We start from the raw sequence: 23,680 nt of genomic DNA on the forward strand, positions 1-23,680 counted from the left end.
AAAGACTGACATTGACCTAAGCTGCCTTGATTCACATTCGTTGGAAAGCATCCACTGAAGAGTGAACGTCATTCCAAACATCTTCTCTTCGGTGCTGTGGGGTGAGCCCCAGGGTGTACTATATTCATTTCTTCTCTGAGACCTTGAAACAAATCTTCAGCGCCTTCATACTGCCTGTGGCTGTTATTAAGCCAGGATGATTTAAGCTGGGGTCACATGACTGGGCCTATGGTCAGTGGCTCCTTTTTACTCATTGCTGACACACGGGGGCACCAGGTTTCTAGAAACGGTGAAGTTTCATCTGCTACTCTTCCGGATGAAAGGAAGCAGAGTTGTATCTGGGGTTCTGTACTTTTCTCATCATCTGCAAGGGCAAACCAGTAACAGTCCAGTGGTTACTAATCACATCTCACTTTTTTTCATTGTAGTTTTAAATGATAAGAAAGAGATCCTAGTAAGAATATAGTGAGTTCTAGCCCCTGATACGAACCATATACTTTTAAATTGGGGAAAGAAATTGCCCTTGACAGTGTTTTGTTTTGTTTTGTTTTTTTGACACAAGAAAGGAAAGTTTCCTTTTTTAAGGCAGGTGCCATTCAGAATGATTGTCAACACCTTTTAAGAACAGAAGGCATGGCTGGACATAGTGTCGCACACCTGTCATCCCAGCACTCTGGGAGGCAAAGGCAGGTGGATCTCTGTGAGTTCTAGTCCAGCCTGGTCTAAGAAGCAAGTTCCAGGACAGCCAGGGCTACACAGAGAAACCAAAGTAAATAAATAAGGTATTTCCAAATGAAGAATAAGAGTTTTTTTTTAACACTTCGGGTCTGCTCTGTCTTTGGCTTATTTGAGTTCAGAAGGCAAACCAACAGGTGCTTTTTTCCTTACGTGTTCCAGAATGGACTCTCGCCATTGCACATGGCCACACAAGGAGACCATTTAAACTGCGTTCAACTCCTCCTCCAGCACAATGTGCCCGTGGACGACGTCACCAACGACTACCTGACCGCCCTCCACGTGGCGGCCCACTGTGGCCATTACAAAGTTGCCAAGGTTCTCCTGGATAAGAAAGCTAACCCCAATGCCAAAGCCCTGGTAAGTCACCCTGCCAGAGCAAGCGGCTTGCTGACAAGACAGCACGCGGTGCCCTGCATGTGGAGGGATTGCTGCTCTTCCAGAGATAAAGATAGAGTGCCAGTAAATCGGAGTGCTGTGTTAATCTTCGCACGTGTCCTTGGGAATAGACAAAGCCTCCTTGTGCTGATGGGAAGAAAGCTGACAGAGCAAAATGAACCAGTCCTCAGGGTCCCACATGAGTGAAAGCCCGACAGTTATAAAAAAGACCAACTTGACCAGCCTCACCCACCCCATTGCGGTAATGTTGCTATCCCTCCGGTTAGACATTGGAGAGAGTCTGTTGTTTTCTTTCTGACACGTAAAATCTTGAAGCAAGCTAGGTGTGCCAGTTTAAACCTCTTATCCCAGTGCTTGTAAGGCTGAGACAGGAGGATTGCTGAGTTCAAAACCAGCCTGAATGAGACTTTGTTTCAGGAAAAAAAAGATGGTTTTTAATAATTTTGTATATCCTATTAAATAACATTTATATATTATATATATGTATATGTGTATATATATATATTGACAGCGAGGAATATTGGCAGAAGCAGGAAAGCTCTGAGTTTGAGGCTAGCAGGTCTACATAACGAGTCCCAGGCCAGTCAGAGCTACACAGTGAGACCCTGTCTTAAAAACAATAATATTTGTCCAAGAATTTGTGAGCTGAAATGATGTTAGCCTTCAGTTTTCTTGATAAGACGGTGTTTCCTATGGTTAAAATCATCCTTAGTAAGGTGTTTATATTTCATTTAGACTAGGCATTTGTGATCGGAGGGAAAAACAAAAAACAAAAACAAAAACACCCAATTTTAGGGAAAGGATTAATTTACTAGTCATTCTGAGGTGCTGGCTGCGCCCCACCAACCCCTCTGGGCAGGCTTCTGCTTCCCTGGAGCTGCATGGTGACCTCGTCCTTCAGAGCCTTTGTGTCTCAGCCTTCAGGTGCCTGAAATGGGGAGGGAGATTGGAATTCCGTACACAGCAGCCCGCTTCTTTGTCACTGTAATCCCAACAGTTTCCACCAAAATGTATTTCTGGAGCTGTTGGTCTGCCCAGTGTGTAAAAAGCCATGACTCATTCAATTTCCATAGGAGGAAAAAAAAAAAGGAGGGCTTAGAGCAGGGTGTGTGCTTAACTTTCATTTTCCTATGACTAAAGTTTTCCCAGTAGAGGAGCATTGTAGACAGTTACCCTGGGATGAACTATAGCCAAAGAATTGGGTTCCCTGGAGGCACCTGCTGGGGTTTTGACCCCATCCTGTATGGTGGACATTGATGCTGTACAGTTCCCTACTAGCAGCCGGAATAGGCGGTCCAGCCTCAGCTGGTGGGCATCAGCTTGCTGGGTAACTTGTTTAAAGGCCAATTATTTTTATGAGATTAAACATTTGAGCAAATGAGCTAAATACTACGGAATCATCTTATATCTTCAGAGCAAGCTTGTGCTTGACTCTTTTGTTTGTTTGTTTTGTTTTTTGAGACTGTCCTGGAATTCCCTTTGAAGACCAGGCTGGCCTCAAACTCAGAGATCCCCCTGCCTCTGCTGGGATTAAAGGTGTGTGCCACCACTGCCAGGCCTGGTCCTTGAGTCTTTGTGTGTGTGTGTGTGTGTGCGTGCCTGAGTCTTAAAGCTTCGGAATAAATGAAACACTCTGGGGTTTGAAATTACAGGTGTCCTGTCACACAAGGAACAAGTCTGAGCAGGCACTGGCAAAGGCTGACCATGCAAACAAACTTATGCTTTTTGTGCAAGTGTTTTTCCCATTTGTTTTTTTTTTGTTTGTTTGTTTGTTTGCTTGTTTGAAGTGAGGCAGAAGGGATCATAAGCTCCATCAGTCAATACATAGAGGGATGGGAAAGTGCTCAGCGATTGTCCTCTGGTCCCTTACTATTGAATCTCAAAAGGCTCAGCTTCTGATCTAACGCCTAAGAATCCAGGTAGGAGGCAGGACACTAATGGCTCCCTCAGAGACAAATCCATCATCGCAGGATATTCTAGGTGTATAATCCAGACAGCAGTGACTTATAAGGCTGCGTGTGCTTCTTCTACAGAGTTGGCCAGAGGCAGGAAGGGAGTGGGCCCTTGACTTACAGTAAGTCAATCAAGGATAATATAAAGGGCTAACTGGCTGGAGAGGGGTCAGGCAGGTTAGGGGTGACACAAGCATTTAGAACCACCGCCTACACATACACGCACACACACACACATACATACACACACACAAACACACACACACAAACACACACACACACGTGCAAAAAAAGAAAGAAAGAAAGAAAGAAAGAAAGAAAGAAAAAGAACATTAGCTAGTGTAATGGCACATGCCTGCAGTCCCGAGCATCAGAAAGAAAAAGTAGAAGGACTCGCGATGGCTCAGCCGGCTCAGCCGTTGCGAACATTGCCTGTTCTTTTTGACTCAGGTTCAATTCCCAGCACCCACACAGTAGCTTACAACTGTAACTCCAGTTCTAAGGGGATTTGACCTCCACAGGGCGTTGTCTGCACCTGGCACAGAGATATAAAGGCAGCACTCATACACCTAAAATAATTATTTAAAAAAGAAAAAACTTACCAAGGAGCACGTCTGAGTCCAGCTCGGCCTTACATAATGAGGCTCTGAGTCAAAAATCAAAATGAGATTAAGAAAAAAAAAAGTATTCAAAATAAAGTAAGGACGCGGATGCACATTTTGCCTTTCCCTACCAGGAACTTACAACCTGGGAACTTTGTGAGGACCCAGTCGAGACTTCTTTTCTTTCCAGAAAGGAAAGCCATGCCTAACCTCTTGTGGTTTTGAAGTCTGCATGGTACCTTACTGTACTAGACTTTTTTTTTTTTTTTTCTGCCCACGGGGGAAATGACTTCCGTGGAATGGAGTTATGTAGATATATATGTTTGTCCCTTGCAGAATGGCTTCACCCCTCTCCATATTGCCTGCAAAAAGAACCGGATCAGAGTGATGGAGCTCCTTTTGAAGCACGGGGCATCTATACAAGCTGTAACCGAGGTGAGAGGGGGGGGCCCTTTCAGGACTCAGGGGACAAGAGAGTATGGCTTCAGCAGCCACAGGGTTCCCTCCAGGGGAAGCAGCTGTGTCTGCTTGTGTTATTGTCACGGCCACATACTCTCTTCCCTGAATGGGTCTCAAGATTTTAGGAGGAGCAGACACAGGGGTGAGCAAGTGGGTAAGTAAACGGATACAGATATATCCCAGGATGGAAATACAGTTAGGAACACACAGTCACAGTGTGGGCTCCGCTGTTGAAAGGTGACCTGAAATAAATCTTACATGCTCAATCATTCTGGTGGAGGCCAGTTTGCCTCCTAAGGGGCGTCTCGTCATCACGCTGTCATGTCTTGGGTAGAGGTTGCCTGTGCCACCAAATGATTCACACTTGGCTGCAGCTGTTTGACGGAAAGGCTGAGAAACCCGTTTCAATGTTTTGGGGGCTTACAATGAATGAAGTTATGGGGGTGCTGTATTAAGGAGCAGGGAAGCCCCGTGTGTCTTTCCTCTGAACCCACCGAGAGAATCCATCCTTGTGAGTCAGCACTGGGTCTCCACATAGCCAACAGGCCTGTGTTGCCCTCGCCAGAACTGCCCTTCCCCACTCCACCTCTCTCCCTTCCCAACTTCAGGAACTCCGTCTGCAAATTCTAGACTCTTCTAGAGCAGGTGTGTGGGCCGCACTCATTTGCCAGGCTGGTCCTGCATACCTAGACCTCCTCTCGCAGGAAATCTGCTGTTACTGGCTGCCTAGCACCAGGTGCTCACTGCCGGACAGTCACGTGCACGTTTCTATCCATGCCTGTGGTCCTGTGGCTCCCCTGTGACTCCAGAACCCGCAGACCAAGCCTTCCTGTCCTCACACTGCCCACAGTTCAAGAAGTCTGGTTGAATACTTGATACTAGACACATGAGCTCCTATACTGCTTGTACGTGGCATTTTGGCCTTGCCTTGAAACTCAACACTCCGTGCCGGAAGAAGCCGGCCCCTTTATTAAGACTCGTGCCTGCGTGTTAGGTACCCTAGTGCTTTTTGTACAGAATAGCAATCATACCTCAATGCAAGGAAACCCTTTAGAGGTCAGACTTGACTCTGAGACAAAGGTTGGCTTGAAGTTGTGTAAGTGTCTGGAGATGCTTACCAGTACTGAAAAGACCTTCCAGATTCCAGCTCCCTGAGCATGTGAGAAGCCGTTCCCTGACACCTGACTTCCCTGTTGCTAGAAAAGGGTGACCAACCATAACAAATACTCCCCTGTTCCCCTTTGCTTCAGTCCTCACTGTTTGGAGACTGGCAGGCTGACTTTCTTTTCTTTCATCTTTTACTTTTACAGATAGAATCCCTCTTGTGTGTACATATGTGTGTGTGTGTATACCTGGATAATAATGCATATGTCGTATACATATATAGCGTGTGTGTGCGTGTGTGTGTGTGTGTGTGTGTGTGTGTGTGTGTATGAATAACAAAGCTATTTCTGAAGCTCAGTGGTAAAATATTACCTGGCATGGGTAAGTTTGTATGTTCAACTTATTAGATAGATAGATATTTATATTAATTGTATTATCAAAACCCACAACATATTAATATAACCATGTTTATATATATACATGTACGTGCATACATACATATATATGTGTGTGTGTGTGTGTGTATACCTACAGCCTTACCTATGCTGGGCAATTCTGTACCACTGAGTTTCAGGATTAGCCCTGTCACACATTCTTTGACACATCTCAAGTTTCTATAGAGATTAATTATCCATTTCTCTTTAAAAATAAAGATAAAATTTTTTCCTATTATTTTTATCAGATAAATGTTGTAAGCTAATTAAGTTCTGAACATTAAAAAAATGGAACAAAGTTTCATGAGTAATATAAGGAAATTAAACTCCAACACATGATTCTTGTCTTGAGACTTTAATTCTCTTTTTGACTTCTCTATTTCTGTGGACATATTCAATATAAAATAGCCTTGGATTGTGCAGTCCTGCTTACATGGACATAGTGTCCAGGGAGGGAGCTGTGCACATGTGCATAGGGTTTGAGGCAAGCATGCTCCTCTTCTCAAGGTGCCTTAAATACATTTCATTCATTTGCAATGCTTATAGTTAACATGTTGAATGACTAGAATGCCTATCACTGGTTTTCTCTTTATCAGGGGGATGGTTTGCATTAGCTGTTTTGTGCATTATAGGTTTCATCTACTCAGAGTTCATGGGAATTCTAAGCCCAGAAAAGAATTTGAACTAATAGCCAACATTTTACCAAAGTATGTGTTATCACTGTGCCCTACATACAAACATACATATGGACAAGAAAGGTTTCATAATAAGGGAAAAAATAAACTTTTTTCTCTCAACTCTTTCTTAAATCTCTATCAAAAGTATAAAATACACATTTTTTTCTTTAATAGAAATTATGTTAAGTCTTTCATAACCACAGATATTACTTTAGGGGAGTGACAATTGTGCTGATATAGTTACCCCATAAAATCTGTGACATAAAAAAAAAATTTGTGACATAATGGTGACTACTTGATGTCCTTTCATTTGACCCCCTGAGCTGGTTAAGATGGATATGTGGATTGTGGGTGAGTGGATGGATGAGTAGATGGAGTGAGTGAGTATAGATGGGTGGAAAGAGTGAATGAGCAGATGGATGGGTGGATAGGTAGGTGGATGGGTGGGTGAATTAGATGGATGGATGGGTGGGTGGGTGGATGGATGGATGGGTGGGTGGGTGGATGGATTCATGGGTGGATGGATGGATGGATGGATAGGTGGGTGGATGGGTGGATGGGTGGATAGGTGGGTAGATGGATGGGTGGGTGGATGGGTGGATGGGTGGATGGTGGATGGGCAGATGGGTGTACGTGTAGGTAGATGTGCAAGTAGATGACTGAAAGCAGGCGGGCAGGTAGGCAAGTACATAATCTAGCCTCTTGGGTGACAAGCCAACAGCCAACATTTTCTTCCTTCCCCTTTAGTCGGGCCTTACCCCAATCCATGTTGCTGCCTTCATGGGACATGTAAATATTGTATCACAGCTAATGCATCATGGAGCCTCCCCAAATACCACCAATGTGGTAAGTACCTTTAACCAAGATCAGTTGTAAGCTTTTAGGATGCTGGAAAATGTGACCTTTCTGTACTTACATATTAACTATGAGTAAGCTGATTACTATATAATTGTGTTACTTCAGATAAAGGGTTTGAGAACACCTTTGCTTTCCTTTGCTTCAGAGGCAAGATACTGTCTCCTGTAGCCAGCTGGCTAAGAATTGTTAGGATTTAAAGAACACGTCTGGTAACACTGCAAGAGCATCCCTAGTGGGGATGGAATGGAAATGCAATGCTGTGGGGTTCTCTGAGAGAATCTATTAAAAGTACTGCGTGTCGAGGGTATGATTAGCACAGCGTCATCATATACGTGGAGGAGTAAGTTCATGCAATTTCAAAGGCATTGGCTTTAAGAGCGTTCTACTGTGTTGAGCACATGCTAACCCATGGGCATCTAAGTGAGCGAATCGCCAGGCAATATTTCCCTAGGCTGAGAGTTGCCATCAAGCCCGTGAGCTGATTTAGAGTAATTACCAGAGCAGGGAGTGCTCACCCTGAGCCTGCTGTGTCACCCAACACTGTTACAGTCTTTGAAATAACATCATCCTTCTAGAACAATGGACTACAAGCCTACGAACTGCCCATTTAACTCAGAAGCAATAAAGAGGAGATAAGCAATAGTCATCACAGAGGTGCTGTGCCGTGAGGTCTTGCACACACACTTGGGCAGTGCTAAAAACCAGGCGTTATTTTACTCTATAAAAAACAAGCAAACAAACAAACTGCTGTGTGGTAAAGCAAACAACAACCTCAGCTCCTTTGCAGTGAGCACATGGCACATCTCCCATGAGGCCACCTTCCTGTCCATCCATCCAGATGGATGTCCTGTTAGGCAAAACTTCTTTTATAAAAGTCACTTTGCCGTGGATTCTGCTTGTGCGAGCAAATGCATTTGGTTTTTATTATGTTTCTGTCTCAGTGCATGCTCTCTGTCTTGTTACCATTTCTGTAGGCTGAACGAATGAGGAATCTGAGTTAGAGACAATTGGGTGAAAGGGTAAGGTAGGGGTGGGCTAGTGCCCCTCATGATGGTACCAAAAACAATCTGATCTATTTAGGCTACTGGAGATGGGCTACATCTGACCCTCAGTGTCATTTTGGTGCCCCTGTGCAATGTCTAACCTTTAGTCTCAATTTCATAATCAGTATTTAAGAACTGGTAAACTGACATTGATCTTGACTGCTAATTCTCTGAAAACAGGATGATGTGCTGGGGTGAGGCTTGCATCCATCACAGGTTACAACAGCAATCTCCAAGTACAGGTTAGGCAGGTGTGGGGCTCTCCCCTGGAGCTTGCTCACCTGCCTGGCTTCATCATTTGATGCCTATTCTCTATCCTGGGAGCATCGGCATCTTTTCAACCCTAAGGATACCTTGCTGGAAACTCCTGAGCTGTGCTTCTCATGGCATTAATGGCTGGGTTCCTCATGGTTACACCAAGTCCTTGCCACCCTGGGTCAGGTTTCTGGGAACATTTTCATGTGTATACTTTTCTATCTTTACACCAAGGAAGTGCTCAGGGCATATAAACATATTTGTTGTTGTTGTTTAAAAACAGTTACTATAACCTCATGCCAACAAAGCATGCTGATTGTTTTGAGAATTGCCGTTAATTGACTTTCCCTTATGGTCCCCAGCGAGGGGAAACAGCATTGCATATGGCGGCTCGGTCGGGCCAAGCAGAAGTGGTGCGGTATCTGGTACAAGACGGCGCTCAGGTAGAAGCAAAAGCTAAGGTAAGGGCAAGGCGACATGGGACCTTAAAAGGGAAACTGAGGCTGAAGCCTGGGGTTCAGCAAACCTTTAGGTGAATGCTTACTGTCTCTCAAAGACAAGGTTTCACTAATAAGGTGTTCTGGTGATGAAAGTCTCCACCCAAGAATCATATAAAAATACTCAGCCACCATAGCCATTCAGCTGTGTAGCACAGCTACAGAGAATAAGGAATTGCCCTGGGCACATTGTGAAGTCCTAACAGGTTAGGAACCAGATCTAGGCAGCTCCAGAGTTGTTCTTACTGAGATGATCTTAGGGAGGAAGTTTCTAGAAGAATCACAGCTTGTAAACATGAGTCCGCGTCTGGGGTTGACTTCTATGTCTGCCACCTGGCACAGCCTCAAAAGGAGAAAGGGTGTGGGTTTTTTCTTCCCATCTCCTTTCTATAAAATATGAAACCATAATGCCCCAGACTCAGATGAGGGAATGGACTGTCTCATCCCAGAAGTCCAAGCACTCAAGGCTGAGCTACCACACCCAGCTGAATGATTTCTTAACTCTTTTGGGTTTTCCTTCAATGGTCGCTGTATGGATCTTGAAGTGTAGCTTGCAGACTTTGGTCTAGAAGACCATAGCTAAGCCTCTACCTTAGTAACATGGAATAACCAGAGAGGCAGTATCCTATTTCCTGTTAGTCAGAGCCCTTGGATTCATGACTGTTGATTACAAACAAGGAGCGTAGTTAGTTGATACTGAAGATGACGTTAATACATTGAATTTCACGAAGGAGGTATGATGGCTGAGGCCAGTCAGCTGAGATCTCCTGGGCAAGTTAATTGATGTCTCCGTGATGAATTTCCTTTTCTAAAACAGAACTTTTTAAGTGTTGCTACTTGTCATCCCAGATACATAAGTATATAAAGCAGGCCACAACACAAATTCAGTTTGTAGTAATGATCGCTCATAAATATACCTTGAGTCAACTCTGTGACAAAGCATTTGTTAAAGAGCCTTAGAGTTCATTAAATGTGAAAGCAAATCTGCAAACTAATGATGATGTGCTTGTTTTTTTTTCCTTTTTTTTAATAAAGAATTAAACCTTGGCTGAAGAGTTGCTACTCTAGGATGCAGAGTACCTTCAACGCTTTTCAGAGTCCACCCGTAGTTTGGTTTCATAATTGCCAATGCTGAAGCCACTGCTTTGCCTAAATACATGCTATAAGATGTTGAGGGACATTTCAAAAATTATTAGAAATCCTGCCCTAATTGAGCCAAAAGTCATTTAGTGATTGTGAATCTCAAGTCAGCAGCTCAAGCAATAACTTTCAAACCAACACTCTGCCACAGCTCCATTCATAGACGCAGTCATATGATACTTGCATGCTTAGGGATGCCGATAGGAAAATATTAAACATCCTCACTTTCAGTCATTAAGCTCTGATGTTTCTGTAAGAGCAGGGAACATTGTGTATGCAGTGAAAAACACTGTGGTTCATACTGTGCAATAGCGCCAAATCTGAGCTGGGCTATTTAAGCAGCGTTTGTTGATGCTGCGTGAGCAAAGTGTTCATGTTTCCTATTCAGAATCAAAGATACAATGAAGCACTCAAGTAGACACTAGCAAGCACCAATAGAAAGCCCCCATATGCCTGCGGTTTTAAATGAACTTTTGGGTTAATTACTATGGGTCTGTGGCCTCTTGTTGAGTTAGCTACCTCATATGGGGGCTGTGACTCACCGTCAAAGAGCTTGTAAACAAAGCATACAGTAAAGGCTTCTGTAAAGATGGCTGAGTTAATAAAGGTGGGATGTTTCAAGTAGAGCCTGAGAAAACAAATAGCAGTGAAGGTCTGGGGTTGAGGCAGCCACGACAGAGGGGCATGAACCTTTGGATTGTCCCCTGCTTGTCATGGCATCTTGGTGTCCCTTCTTATGGCTTGTGTTGGTTACTTTTCTCCTTGCTGCACCCAAATACCTGAAAAGAAGCAGTTTAAGGGAGTGATAGTTTACTCTGACTGACAGCTCAAGGGCATTATCCCTTATTGGTGGAAAATACACAACATGGCAGCCGGAGGCCAGCTGGTCTTGCATTTGAGGTTGGAAGCAGAGAGTGAGGAGGAAACAGGACTGGACTATCCAGCCTCAGGGCATAACCCCCAGTGACCCACTTCCCTTCGGTGAGGCTCTAGTTCCTAAAGGTTCCAGAACCTTCCCAGGCAGTACCACCCACCAAGGACTAAGTGCTCAAACACACGAGTCTGTTAGGGACACTTCACAGCCAATCCGTCACACTCCTCCTATGCTTCCTACTGGATGTGTGGCCTCTCTGGCCTTGATTTCTCTACCTTCACGCAAAGCAGTACCCATATTCTGTTCTACCCTTCTTTCTGCCTCTCCTACCAGAGGCATTTAAAGAAACTGATGCATTTTAGTGGGTATTTCACTTAGAGAAATGACATGGGACATTTTGGGGGCATCTATCTGGTCAGATTAGGAAAGGTTGGCCCTCCCACTTGTCTCAAGCTCCCTCAGGGGTAGGACTCAGTGCATGCCTCATGCCTTTGGGAGAAACTTTAATAAGTTAGCTCTTTATTATAGGCAAATGCAGCCCTTGCTGCCTGGATGCACAGCTTGACGAACCCCTTCATGGCCCTGTTCTGTCCCCCTTAGCTTTTGGCTGTGAGAAAAGGGGGCACGAACAAAGCAATACAGTCGTGTTGGGATGGCTTGGAGAAGTAAATATAACTCCCAGGCATGCGCAGTCCACTCAGATTTGTTCTCATCCACTACTACTTCTCACGCCCCACCCCCCCAAGACTCACTGTAGGATTAAGACTAATGCTCTGTGGCAGGTGGTAAAGAGCTAAGGTACAGACAGAGCTGCCTTTCATACACAAACAGGTCAATCCAAGGGTCTTTAAGATCTTCTGTCCTCACAGCTCCAAACCTTGTAGAAAAACAGAAATGAGGTTCCTTTTAGCATTGAATCAGAGTTTCCCATACCTCAGGCACGGGTCAGCTAACGTCCCCTCCGTTTTTCACGTGGCACCATTGCCTTGGGAGCTCACAAGCCTCGTGTTTCTACCTTGCATTTAGGATGACCAGACCCCACTCCACATTTCAGCCCGACTGGGAAAGGCCGATATAGTGCAACAACTGTTGCAGCAAGGAGCGTCTCCCAACGCAGCAACAACTTCTGGGTACACCCCCCTTCACCTTTCGGCCCGGGAGGGGCATGAGGATGTAGCGGCATTCCTTCTGGATCACGGAGCATCTTTATCCATAACAACAAAGGTATGAGGACTTGGCTCCCAAAGCCCCGCCTTCTTAGAGTCTCCAACACAGTGATGGGTTAAGAGGCTGTGGTTCTCGATCTACTGTGGCTCCCCAGGCTAGTCATAACCTTGGCCAGCAAAGCCTTGCTCAGCAGGAAGTTATCAATGTGTACTTGAGGAATTTTCTTTTGGTCCTAAGTTTCTCAATATGTTACCTTCTAAGGACATCTTAATGACATCCTGAATCAGAGATTTTTTTTTTGGCGGGGGGGGGGGGGGGGGCGGAGGCGGCAAATTTCTTGAGAGACCTAAATGGCAGTTTGAAATACGCCTGCTGATTTCCTTTGTTATCATTGATTAACTTGCCGTTTGGTTGATTCATCTCTTGTGTCTTCAAGTAATATTCTCTCACTGCTGTAATGTAAACGCAGAATGCAAAATTGGTTTGTATGTTTGCTTATCTAATTTTTTACTGGAACTCCATGGACATAACAAGAGTAATAGCAAAATAAGTTTGCCTATGGCACATCCTGAGAGGAGAGTGCTGGGTGTTGTAGTCTCTTTTCTAGCTATGGATAAAAAAGTCTAGTATATAATTTATTTTTAAAATATTATACATACTTAAAAAAAAAAAAAACACCTGAATAAATACTGACTACCCCAAACCTCATCTCCCATGATTCCTTAAGTCTTTAGGAGAGTCAAGTCACAAGTTCCTGGATATAATTTAGAATGTGAAACAATAATAAGTAATGGGGGCCACATGGCACCCCTCACCCTCCTCCATCCCAGCTGCCCACTGGCTCTAGTTAGCAGTAGTTTTATGAGATAGACTATATTGGCCCATGCTCCAATCTCTTATGAAAGCTTGGGACCCTCTTTAATCCTGGGTGTTGACTGACCTGTGGATACCTAGATCCTTGCAGGCTCTGAAATCATGGGAGAACATTCAGGAACTTTAAACATCTAACTCTTGCATGTGTAGTTACTCAGTTCACCCCAGAGAGCAAAGATGAAAGGACTTCTACCTGCTCCCAGAGGCAGGAGCATGCATGAAGGCATTGCGGGCATGTGTGGGGAAGTAGGCTAAAGGCAAAGGGACATGGCCTCTGCTGATGTGAGCCCACAGAGGGTCCAGACTTACAATGGGGTTTCCCAAGCACACCAGCAGGGGCCTACACATGGGGCCCATTTGAGCCGTCTTTCCTACAGTAGGATACCCCCAATGGCCCTGGAATAATTTCCAAATCGAGCTTATCAGTGTCATCCTGGGGAGATATCTGATTAGCACCCAAATAAGTGGCCCAAGTGGTTTGGCCAGCAGGGGGGCAAATATTCTCTTGGTCTTTAGGAGGTTACACAACCCTGTGGACTACAACTGAGTTAGGTCACAAACACAGCTATCTTGAGACACCTATGGCTTTGCAGGCTGCAGATTAGACCACATGGTAAGTATAGCCTGCTTGTTCCAATAGACTAGAGAAGTCTTCCATTGTTATGTGCTACTTGGGACCTTACACACACACACACACATACACACACGCATACACACACATACACACATACACACATACACACACACATATACACACATACATACACATACACACATACACATACACACATATGCACACATATGCACACATATACACACACATACACACACATACACACACACATACACGCACACATATACACACATACACACATACACACATACACGCACACATACACACACACACATACACACACATACACACATACACGCACACATACACACACACAGACACACATACACGCACACATACACACACACAGACACACACATACACACATACACACACACACACACGAGCATATTCACCCACACATTCGTGTGCACGCACACATACACATGCACTCACCGACCCATACACACACAAACATATACATACACATTCAAACACATGCACACACACATACATACATACCGGTAGTGCGCACACATGTAACTCATCTCCATCATTAGAACAAGCCATCAGCCCTGAGAAGCCCTGCAGTGTGTCGTTTCCATTCGTGATGTGTTTTTTTTTCCCCCCTTCCATTTCTCTCCTTAGAAGGGATTCACTCCTCTCCACGTGGCTGCAAAATATGGAAAGCTTGAAGTAGCCAATCTCCTGCTGCAGAAGAGTGCGTCTCCCGATGCTGCTGGGAAGGTATGATGTCATCAGCCACCACCCTGTAGCAGGCCACTTCCACAACAACGAACCAACACTTGCTAATACCCCACCCTCCACCCGCACACCCAGCCACTCTGATGGTAACTAAGCCATACTGAATACTTGGAATCAGGTGAATGCTGGCTCCATGTACAATGGAACCTATCTGCTATGTCCAGTCTAATCCTGTTTCCTAAATGTAAGAATGTCCTACTAAAGACACTTTTGACCCTGGTTGTTGTCTCTGCACGTGTTTTCAGAGCGGGCTAACTCCACTGCATGTAGCAGCACATTACGATAATCAGAAAGTGGCCCTTCTGCTTTTGGACCAGGGAGCCTCACCCCACGCAGCTGCAAAGGTACTTGTAACTCACACCGTAAGAACTGAATGTGCGTCATCCGCCTGTCTCTATAGGAGCGCAACTCTGTAGCATCCTCATGGTTTAGGCACAGCTTATAAAAATGACAGACAGACTCGCCAGGAAGGTGTATGCCTTCCGCTGTTTCGTCACCTCCTGTGGTAGATGCTCGATAAATACATACTTGTCAGTTGGTTTCCCTTGGGATATCCCAGGGCGTCCTGGAACATGGGGAGGGAAGGAAGCTGGAATACTTTTCAGCCAGATTGAAAACACATACAGAGCCTACGGGAGTAAGAAGTTCTGACTCGTGAGACCCAGAAGACATCTGTGTTTGGTAAAGAGTTTGCTATATGAGCTTAAGTAGCTGAGTCCAGATCCCCCAGCATCCATGCAAAAAGCCAGGCATGGAGGCACACATGCGCAGTCCAGAGCTGCGGAGGCAGAGACAGAAGGCTCGGTGGGCACTGCTGGCCGCCAGGCTAGTCCAATCACCAAGCTACAGATTTGATGAGAGTCCCTGTCTCAAAAGATGGAGTGGAAAAGCAACTGAGGAAGACACCCAACTTCAGCCTCTGACCTATGTACTCCCACATGCGTGTGTACACTCATATGCACACACACACTCACACAGAAGTCCTGACTTATCAAAATTTAGAAAGTCACATATTACATTTTCCTGGCCAGGAAAACACTGCCTGCATGTGCTTTGTGTGCTCCACGCAGCAGCCTACAGAGTTTTGTATGTGGGTTTTTATTAAGGGGACTGTTATGTTAGTCTTGTTATTAGGAAGTTTTTTGACCACTAGACATCTTAAATTTCTGAGAAGAAAGCACACAAATTTAGTGTATTCAGCTCTTATGTTGCCCCGGTATTCTGGCATGGCATGCCACAATGCTGAATCCTTAAAGATGCATTCATAGAGTTGCCCGGGCATGTGTGTGGTTGCTGGGCAGGTGGCTGTGACACAACACTGAACACTGACTCCATTCTTGGACCATGTTCCAAAAAACAAACAAACAAATTTAGAAGAAAAAAATTAAGGCATAGAACCATTAGCCTAACAGCCCGAAGAGTGAGGCAGTCCAGCATACACCAATGTACACACAAGTAAAGAAAGTGATGCTTGCATGAGAGGTTGTTCAGCCTCAAAAAGGAAAGGACATCTGGGCTATTTTTGTTTTCTTAGGTATGTTGTTGTTGTTTGGGTTTTTTTTTGTTTTGTTTTTGTTTTGAGACAGGGTCTCACTGTGTAGCTCTAGCTGGCCTGGAACTCACTCTGTAGACCAGGCTGGACTTGAACTCACTGAGATCCACCTGCCTTTGCTGACCAGGATTCCACAATTCCTTTCAATGAAGTTTATTAGAGAACAAGAGTGATTGGGCCCCAAGGTGGGTGGACACAGGACAGTAAATGGAGAGCAAAGTATGATGGAGACTGGAAGGGAAGGAGAGGGTCCCTTTAAGAGCCAGAGAGAAGCTTCTTTAAGACTGAGAATGATCGAGGTAGGGCTGGGGTGCAGGGGGAGCGATAAGAGGGGAGATGGTGCTTCTTCAGATCCTTTTCCCCAGCAAATCACCATGAGAAGTCTCCAGATCAACCCCCAAAACAAAGGAAATACCTGGCTTTGTATAACCCTTTCGGGATAGCAAGAAGTTATAAGTCATGTGATTAAGTTCAGCACAGGGTATATGTCAAGGAGCAGAGAGGAGCCAGGCACCAGGTAGGGCCACAAATCAATGTCAGGCTGCAGTTGGTCCCCAACACAAACACTTTCTTAGCTCTCTGTCCCAGAGAGGGCTGCCAAGAGGTGTGGCCTGATTCAGGCTATGAAGTCTGGCCTAAAGGTACAGGCCTGTGTTTTTTAACAACTATAATGTTTCTATACATGTATATAAGACCTCTGGCCACAGTCACTTACCCATGACTCTGTCACCCTTTCTGTTGATCACTTTCCTCTCCTCTGCTCCCTCAAGCCCCCTGGGTAGATGGAGCAAGTGAGAGAGAGCGTACGATATCAGCCTTTCTGAGTCTGTCATATCCGCACTTTAAGGAGATCCCTGCACACACCTGCATGGAAGCCGCTTAAGGCTGTACGCTGACTGTAATCAGCCAATCACAGAAGAGTCTGCACTACTCACTTAGAATGATGGCATCATCATCATCTTCAGAGACGAGTAGAGAGGTGGTTAGGGGTGGAAAGGAGTGGAGGGCTGAGTTAATGGACAGAGTTCAGCAGAGGGAAGAGGAAGGCTTTCTAGAGAGAGGAGACAGTGGCAGGAGGGAAGTTTGTTGTGTATACTAGACTAGGTGTTAGTGGAATTAATGTCCATCCATTTTTTACTTCATTGTTTGTTAATATCTGTAGTGGACTGATTAAGAATGGCTCTGTAGGCTCATATATTTGAGTGTCTGGTTCCTAATTGGTAGAATTGTTTTGAGACGGTTTGGGAGGTGTGGCTTTGTTAGAGGAAGTGTGTCACTAGAGGTACACTTTGGGGTTTCAAAGCCCACACAAGGCCAGTCTCTCCATTGTCTGTCCATGTGTCTGTCTGTCTGTCTGTCTCTCTCTCTCTCTCCTCTCTGTATGTATGTGTGTCTTTGTCTCTCTGTCTCTCTGTGTGTCTCTGTCTCTCTTATCTCTGTATTTCTCTGTGTCTCTGTGTCTCTGTGCCTCCCCATACCCCCTGCCTGCCTCCAACTTGCTGACAAGATGGAAGCTCTTAGCTACTGCTCCAGTGTCAACCTTGCTGGCCTGCCTGATACTATGCCCCCCACTTCTGCTGCCACCCAGCGATGACCCTGCTCTCTAACCCTCAGAAACTATAGTCGAGCCCCCAGTTAAATGCTTTCTTTTATAAGTGGCCTTGGCCATGGTGTCTTATCACAGCAGGAGACAAGTAACTAAGATGATGTCTTTGTGCTTGCGGGCCTGTGCGTGTAAGCTCCCCCAAAGACTTGGTAGGCAGTGAGCGTACGGCTCTAGCTGTTCTCGCATGGAGGTAATAATACTGGCACACTAGTGCCAACCAGGCTAGAAAGAGCAGTAGTTACAGAGGGATATATGTGAAAAACATGAGTCTGGTCTGGTGTTTGTTTGTTTGTTTGTGTTCATATAAGCAGGGTGTGGCTCTGTGGTAGAGAGCTTGCCTAGCATACACACAGCCCTGGATCGACTCTCAGGCACACATGTGCTCAGGAGGAGGCCGTGGCATGAAACGCTAAAGGTTTCCCTGCCCTTGGGCACATAGTGTAATATAAGGCCAGTGACCTTATTTCTTTTTCTTTCTTTTCTTCTTTCTTTCTTTTTGTTTTTTGTTTGTTTGTTTTTGTTTTTGTTTTTCAAGACAGGGTTTCTCTGTGTAGCCTTGACTGTCCTGGATTAGCTTTGTAGGCCAGGCTGGCTTCGAACTCACAGAGATTCTCCTGCCTCTGCCTCCCTGAGTGCTGGGATTACAGGCATGGCCGGCTTTCTGAGACCCCATTTCAATAAACTAAAGTAACAAGTAGTTAATATCCAGCTTTGCATCTATCAAACAAAATTTAGGGTGAATGCTTGCAAAGTTACGAAGTATTGAGCAAGCGTTGACGAGCAGACTGGTTGGTACTAACTCTGCGATGTCCCATTAGCCTGAGGCCACAGTCAATTAAGCCCCAATTTTTCTAATGGGACATTGATCTTCGGTATCACCGCACATTGCCGAGGCCTGTGTTTATACCCTGACATCCCGTAATACCATCTTCAGATCAGTGGCTCTAGCCAGGGACTCCGTGCACCAGTTATCTCAGTTACAGCCTAGCTTTATCTGCTAGGGAGACAATCCTCCATAGAGTGGTTTGAGCAGCTGAGCTTTCTCCAGTCGCCCAGGCAGCAAACACAAAGCTTAGTTCTGCCTCTTTAAAGTAGCAAGGAGTCCTCAGGAGCTGCCCAGAAGCTCCACCCACTTCTGCTCTTGATAACTCATTGGCCACTCTTAGGTGCAAGAGATGCTGGGAAATGTAGTTTTCAGCGGGGCACACGATTCTTGCAATAAAAAGAATACAAAAGTCTACCGCTTTTACTCCCAGAATTTCAATTTCTGAATTCCAGTAGACAGAGCTTCAGAAGGCGCCATTAGCGCCACAGCTGTCTCCTCTATACGCATCCTTCCTTTTTGCCCTTTTTCAAAATCCGCCAGTACCTAGGAGCATGATGCATGACTTTCTGTGAGTGGGTTGCTAAAAGTACATACGCTAAATGATAATGGGATACTAAGATCCGTTTTTTACCGGATCTGTCTCCAGAGACACCCTGCAGTATATTGTTTACATTTCACACACATTGCAGAGATGCTAGAGCTCTTTCGATAACTGTTTTGTGTTTGGTTTGGTTTGGTTTGGGTCTTTGAGATAGGATTTCTCTGTGTAGCTCTGGCTGTCCTAGACTCACTTTGTGGACCAGGCTGGCCTCAAACTCACAGGGATCCACCTGCCTCTGCCGAGCGCTGGGATAAAAGGCTTGCGCCACCATACCTAGCTGATACTTGTTTCTTAAGGCCTAGAATTTGTGGGATGTGTTAGAAGACAGCAAGATTGTCACGTCTGAAAGGATAGCAAACCATTCTGCAGTGCTTGATGCTGAAAAGTGACTACTTCCTGATCCTTTCTTTCCTCTTTTATTGATGTTTGTTTGTTTGTTTGTTTTTGAGATAGAGTCTTACCAGGTAGCCCAGGAGGCCCCAGCTTCCCAAATGCTGGAATTACAAGTATGCAACACCACACCCAGGCTCAGCTGAGTGTTCTGCCCCTCTTGTAAAAGTAAAAACACAAAAGATACCAGATAAAGACTTCTCAGTGTCTTTAACTGCCCATACTGTGGGCGTTAGGTTTGTTGACTAATCCTGTGTCCTCTGTCAGAGCTGCTTTGTGAATTTTCCCTTTTATGGGGAGTCAGATGGTGGGGAGCTGTCTCCTGCCCTTATGTCTTAGACTGTGGCCTCAGACAGTCAAGCCGCTCTGAAGGGTGTGTCTGAGCATTTGGCCAAAGGGCCAACTGCTACTCGGGGTAATCTGGTGTTTCCACACGGCATAGGTCAAGCCTAAAAATAGGAATATGAAACTTCCTTCTGGCCTGGCTTAGCCCAGTCTGAGGAGTCTAGAGGTGACATTTCCACTTTGCACCTTCCGCTTGCTTGCTATGGTCAAGTCATCACAGTGCAATCTTGAATTTCTCATGGATAGCAAGTTCCAGAAAGCACTTTTCTCAGGTCATATACTCAAGGCTCCCAAGGCCCAACTAATTATCAGGGAACTTTGTCCACAGCTGGGCATCAAAGACTGAGGGAAGGGTGGCCAAATGTCCTGAGAGGGTTAGAACATTCCTTCGTCCTGTAATCTACAGGCACCTGTTACCCTGTGTAGCTTCCAACGCAATAAGAAGAGATAAATATGTAAATAAGAGAGCATCACTAAAGGTCCAGTACTGGAGATAGAGGCAAAGTGGTTGCTGGGTGTTGAAAATGAGAGGTGAAAAGAGGCAGCCAACTTCCCTTAGGGTGTGGCCCTTAAGTTGAAATTTCAACTGCTACATGCAGTCTTTATAGGCACGCTGTGGGAAAGCATTCTCGGTAGAGTGAGGCAAGCCAGGGAAACCCAAAACAGTAATCTATGTGGACACTTACAGGGTGATGGGCCTGGCTATCAAGTACAGACAGACAGACATGAATCATTGAGAAACAACTCCCTCGAAGATTAAAGACTGTCACTTGCAGGCAGTACATAGTGTCTCCGTTCTCCTGGGGCAGCTCTGATATCACACTGATAAGATACAGGCTTTCTCTCTGTCCTAGAGATTGAGAAGGCTAAGACTGAGGAGATTATATCCTGCAAGGGTCTTGTCACTGTGTCATCCCACAGCAGAAAGTGGGAGGGCAAAGAGAGAAAGTGGTAGGGAGATTAACTCATCTTCTCAGAAACTTATTCTTTCCCCAGGCTATTTCCTCCACAGCCCACTCTCTCCCCCCACAGCCCACACTCTCCCCCCCCCACAGCCCACTCTCTTCCCCCACAGCCCACTCTCTTCCCCCACAGCCCACTCCCCCCACAGCCCACTCTCTTCCCCCACAGCCCATTCTCTCCCTCCACAGCCCACACTCTCCCCCCCCACAGCCCACTCCCTCCACAGCCCACTCTCCCCCCACAGCCCACTCTCTTCCCCTACAGCCCACACTCTCCCCCCCACAGCCCACTCCCCCCCACAGCCCACTCTCTTCCCCCACAGCCCACTCCCCCCACAGCCCACTCTCTTCCCCCACAGCCCACTCTCTTCCCCCACAGCCCATTCTCTCCCTCCACAGCCCACACTCTCCCCCCCACAGCCCACTCCCTCCACAGCCCACTCTCTCCCCCCACAGCCCACTCTCTTCCCCTACAGCCCACACTCTCCCCCCCACAGCCCACTCTCTCCCCCCCACAGCCCACTCCCTCCACAGCCCAGTCTATCTCAGCTTTGAGGGCATCCTTGGAGGGTAAGCCCTCCTGAATGCTCACCATCTCTTACAGGTTCCACACTTTCCAACACCATCACATTGGGGGTAGAGTTTCCAGCACATGAAGACTGGGGACACCTTTCAAACTACAACAGATAGACACTAAACTGATTTGAAGAATGGAATTTTGAATGACTCTGAGCATGCCCCCTTGGTAACATATGGCTTATTTCTCTAGCGCCAGTTAAAATGCAATAATATTTATTGAGCACCAACTATCATAGGGAGCCTTTTTGGAAACCAATAGTGTGGCAACTCTGTCATTTTAAATTGCAGCTTTTCCCTATGAAAACAGCACTAATGATACTATTTGGTTTAGGAGCATTTCTTCATCGTGGGGTTTTGTTGTTGTTGTTGTTGTTGTTGTTTTTTTGTTTTTCGGGTTTTTTTGGTTTTTTTGGCACAGTTGAAAATTCACTAGAAAGGGATGGGTACTGTTTGAAAATGCACCATACACATTTTTTTTCTCGGCACCAGACATGACCAGGTGATTGGTTTTGACAGAATGGTTATACACCACTGCACATTGCTGCCAAGAAGAACCAGATGGACATAGCGACGTCTCTGCTGGAGTATGGTGCTGATGCGAATGCGGTTACCCGGCAAGGGATTGCTTCCGTCCATCTCGCAGCTCAGGAAGGGCATGTGGACATGGTGTCGCTGCTCCTCAGTAGAAACGCGAATGTGAACCTAAGCAATAAGGTAACCTTCTTCTTGTTCTTCCGCAAGACATACCATAGAGTTTAAATCCTCAGAAAAGCCTAAAAGTTGGTCAAGACGTTCCCTTCATTTAGAATTTGCAAGGCTGGCAAGATGGCTTAGCAGGTTAAGGTGTTTGCTGACAAGCCTGATGACCCGAGTTCGATCCCCAAAAACCACAAGGTGGGTGGAGAGAACTGACTTATACACTAATAGATCAAGGAGCTATGCCGGGCGTGGTGGAGCACGCCTTTAATCCCAGCACTTGGGAGGCAGAGGCAAGCAAATTGCTGTGAGGTCTCGAGGCTAGCCTGGTCTACAAAAGTGAGTTCAGGATAGCCAGGTCTGTTACACAGAGAAACCCTGTCTCGAAAAACAAATAAATAAATAAATAAAAAGTTATATTACTATCATGTAACTATACACTATGTATGTAATACATTAATTATCATTGACTTTGTGCTGATGTTAATGCCACTGATAACATATTAAAACTCCAGTGTGGTTTTGTTTTTATAGTTGCTGATTAGCGGTGATCACCCACATGTGTTGGGGGAAGACAGTATGGTCACTTCTCCTTGTTTTAAAAATATCATTACAAAGAAGCCAATGAGAAAGAAAGGAGGCCCAGATAGATCAAACGTCACAGTCTTGAGCAATACTGGGTCTGTGGTGAACATCCCCGCCACTTCTAGGGTACATCTGGAATATTTTTATGAAGCCTGTGGTCAGCAGGGCTGACATAGGCTCACACAGAGCGGCTCATGCCCTTACTCTGTAGATTTTTTTTTTAATGAATCAAAACTACTTTCCTAGTATTCACTGGGATTAAAGGCATGTGCGCCACAAGCCTGGCTCACAAGCCAAGTCTCAAACACAGCCTTGCTGTGACTGACAGCCATGCCCTTGACATCTCTTGCAGAGCGGCCTCACACCACTCCATCTGGCTGCTCAAGAAGACAGAGTGAATGTGGCTGAAGTCCTCGTCAACCAAGGGGCCCATGTGGATGCGCAGACAAAGGTACATCTCTCTCGTTCAGCAAGGAAGGAGGGGCCCTCCTAAATGCCCTGGAGCGACCAGCCTCAGTAGGAAAGCTACAGCCAAGGCTACAACCCTGATCCTCTCAGCTATAGACAGCACTTTGGCTCAAGGGCCAGAGTCATGGCATTTCACACACTCTCATCCTTCCTGGGCCAAGCTGTTCTTTAGCTGTGTGTCAGTATCCTGTATTTTCACCAGCAATCCTGTCCCAGAACTGCTTTGGGGGCAGTGTGTAAACACAGCAGGTTTTGTGAGCAACTTTAGAAAGAAAGAAAGAAAGAAAGAAAGAAAGAAAGAAAGAAAGAAAGAAAGAAAGAAAGAAAGAAAGAAAGAAGAACAAAAAAGAAAACAGTGGCAACTGAAGTTTATTCTGTATGATTAATGAAAGACATTCATTTATTGCTTATTTCATGAATCCCTTATTGTCTATGTGGCTAACCTGTGATTTCTCTCATTTTCATTTTCCTCTCTCTGTTTTCTTCCCTCTCCCTCTGGTAAAATACCTCTTCCAACAAGAAGTGAAACGTTGCCTAGCGGCATCATATAACGCCAGTTCAGGCGCAGATAGGAACATGGGTATTCTGTGGTACTATAAGAGACACAATTGCATATGTATCTC

At 45.5% G+C, this 23,680-nt stretch overlaps 1 protein-coding gene across 1 annotated transcript in view; it reads left to right on the top strand.

Moving 5' to 3' along the window:
• Ank3 (ankyrin 3) overlaps positions 1 to 23,680 on the top strand; it is a 307,445-nt gene that overhangs the window by 151,133 nt on the left and 132,632 nt on the right. The window contains exons 11-19 of the mRNA XM_051153191.1: positions 898 to 1,095; positions 4,025 to 4,123; positions 7,110 to 7,208; positions 8,881 to 8,979; positions 12,056 to 12,253; positions 14,331 to 14,429; positions 14,693 to 14,791; positions 21,825 to 22,022; positions 22,942 to 23,040. Of these exons, the coding sequence (XP_051009148.1) occupies positions 898 to 1,095; positions 4,025 to 4,123; positions 7,110 to 7,208; positions 8,881 to 8,979; positions 12,056 to 12,253; positions 14,331 to 14,429; positions 14,693 to 14,791; positions 21,825 to 22,022; positions 22,942 to 23,040 (1,188 nt within the window). The remainder of the gene's footprint in view (positions 1 to 897; positions 1,096 to 4,024; positions 4,124 to 7,109; positions 7,209 to 8,880; positions 8,980 to 12,055; positions 12,254 to 14,330; positions 14,430 to 14,692; positions 14,792 to 21,824; positions 22,023 to 22,941; positions 23,041 to 23,680) is intronic.

This window comes from Acomys russatus, chromosome 11, assembly GCF_903995435.1.
Source record: "Acomys russatus chromosome 11, mAcoRus1.1, whole genome shotgun sequence".
Classification (NCBI taxonomy): domain Eukaryota; kingdom Metazoa; phylum Chordata; class Mammalia; order Rodentia; family Muridae; genus Acomys; species Acomys russatus.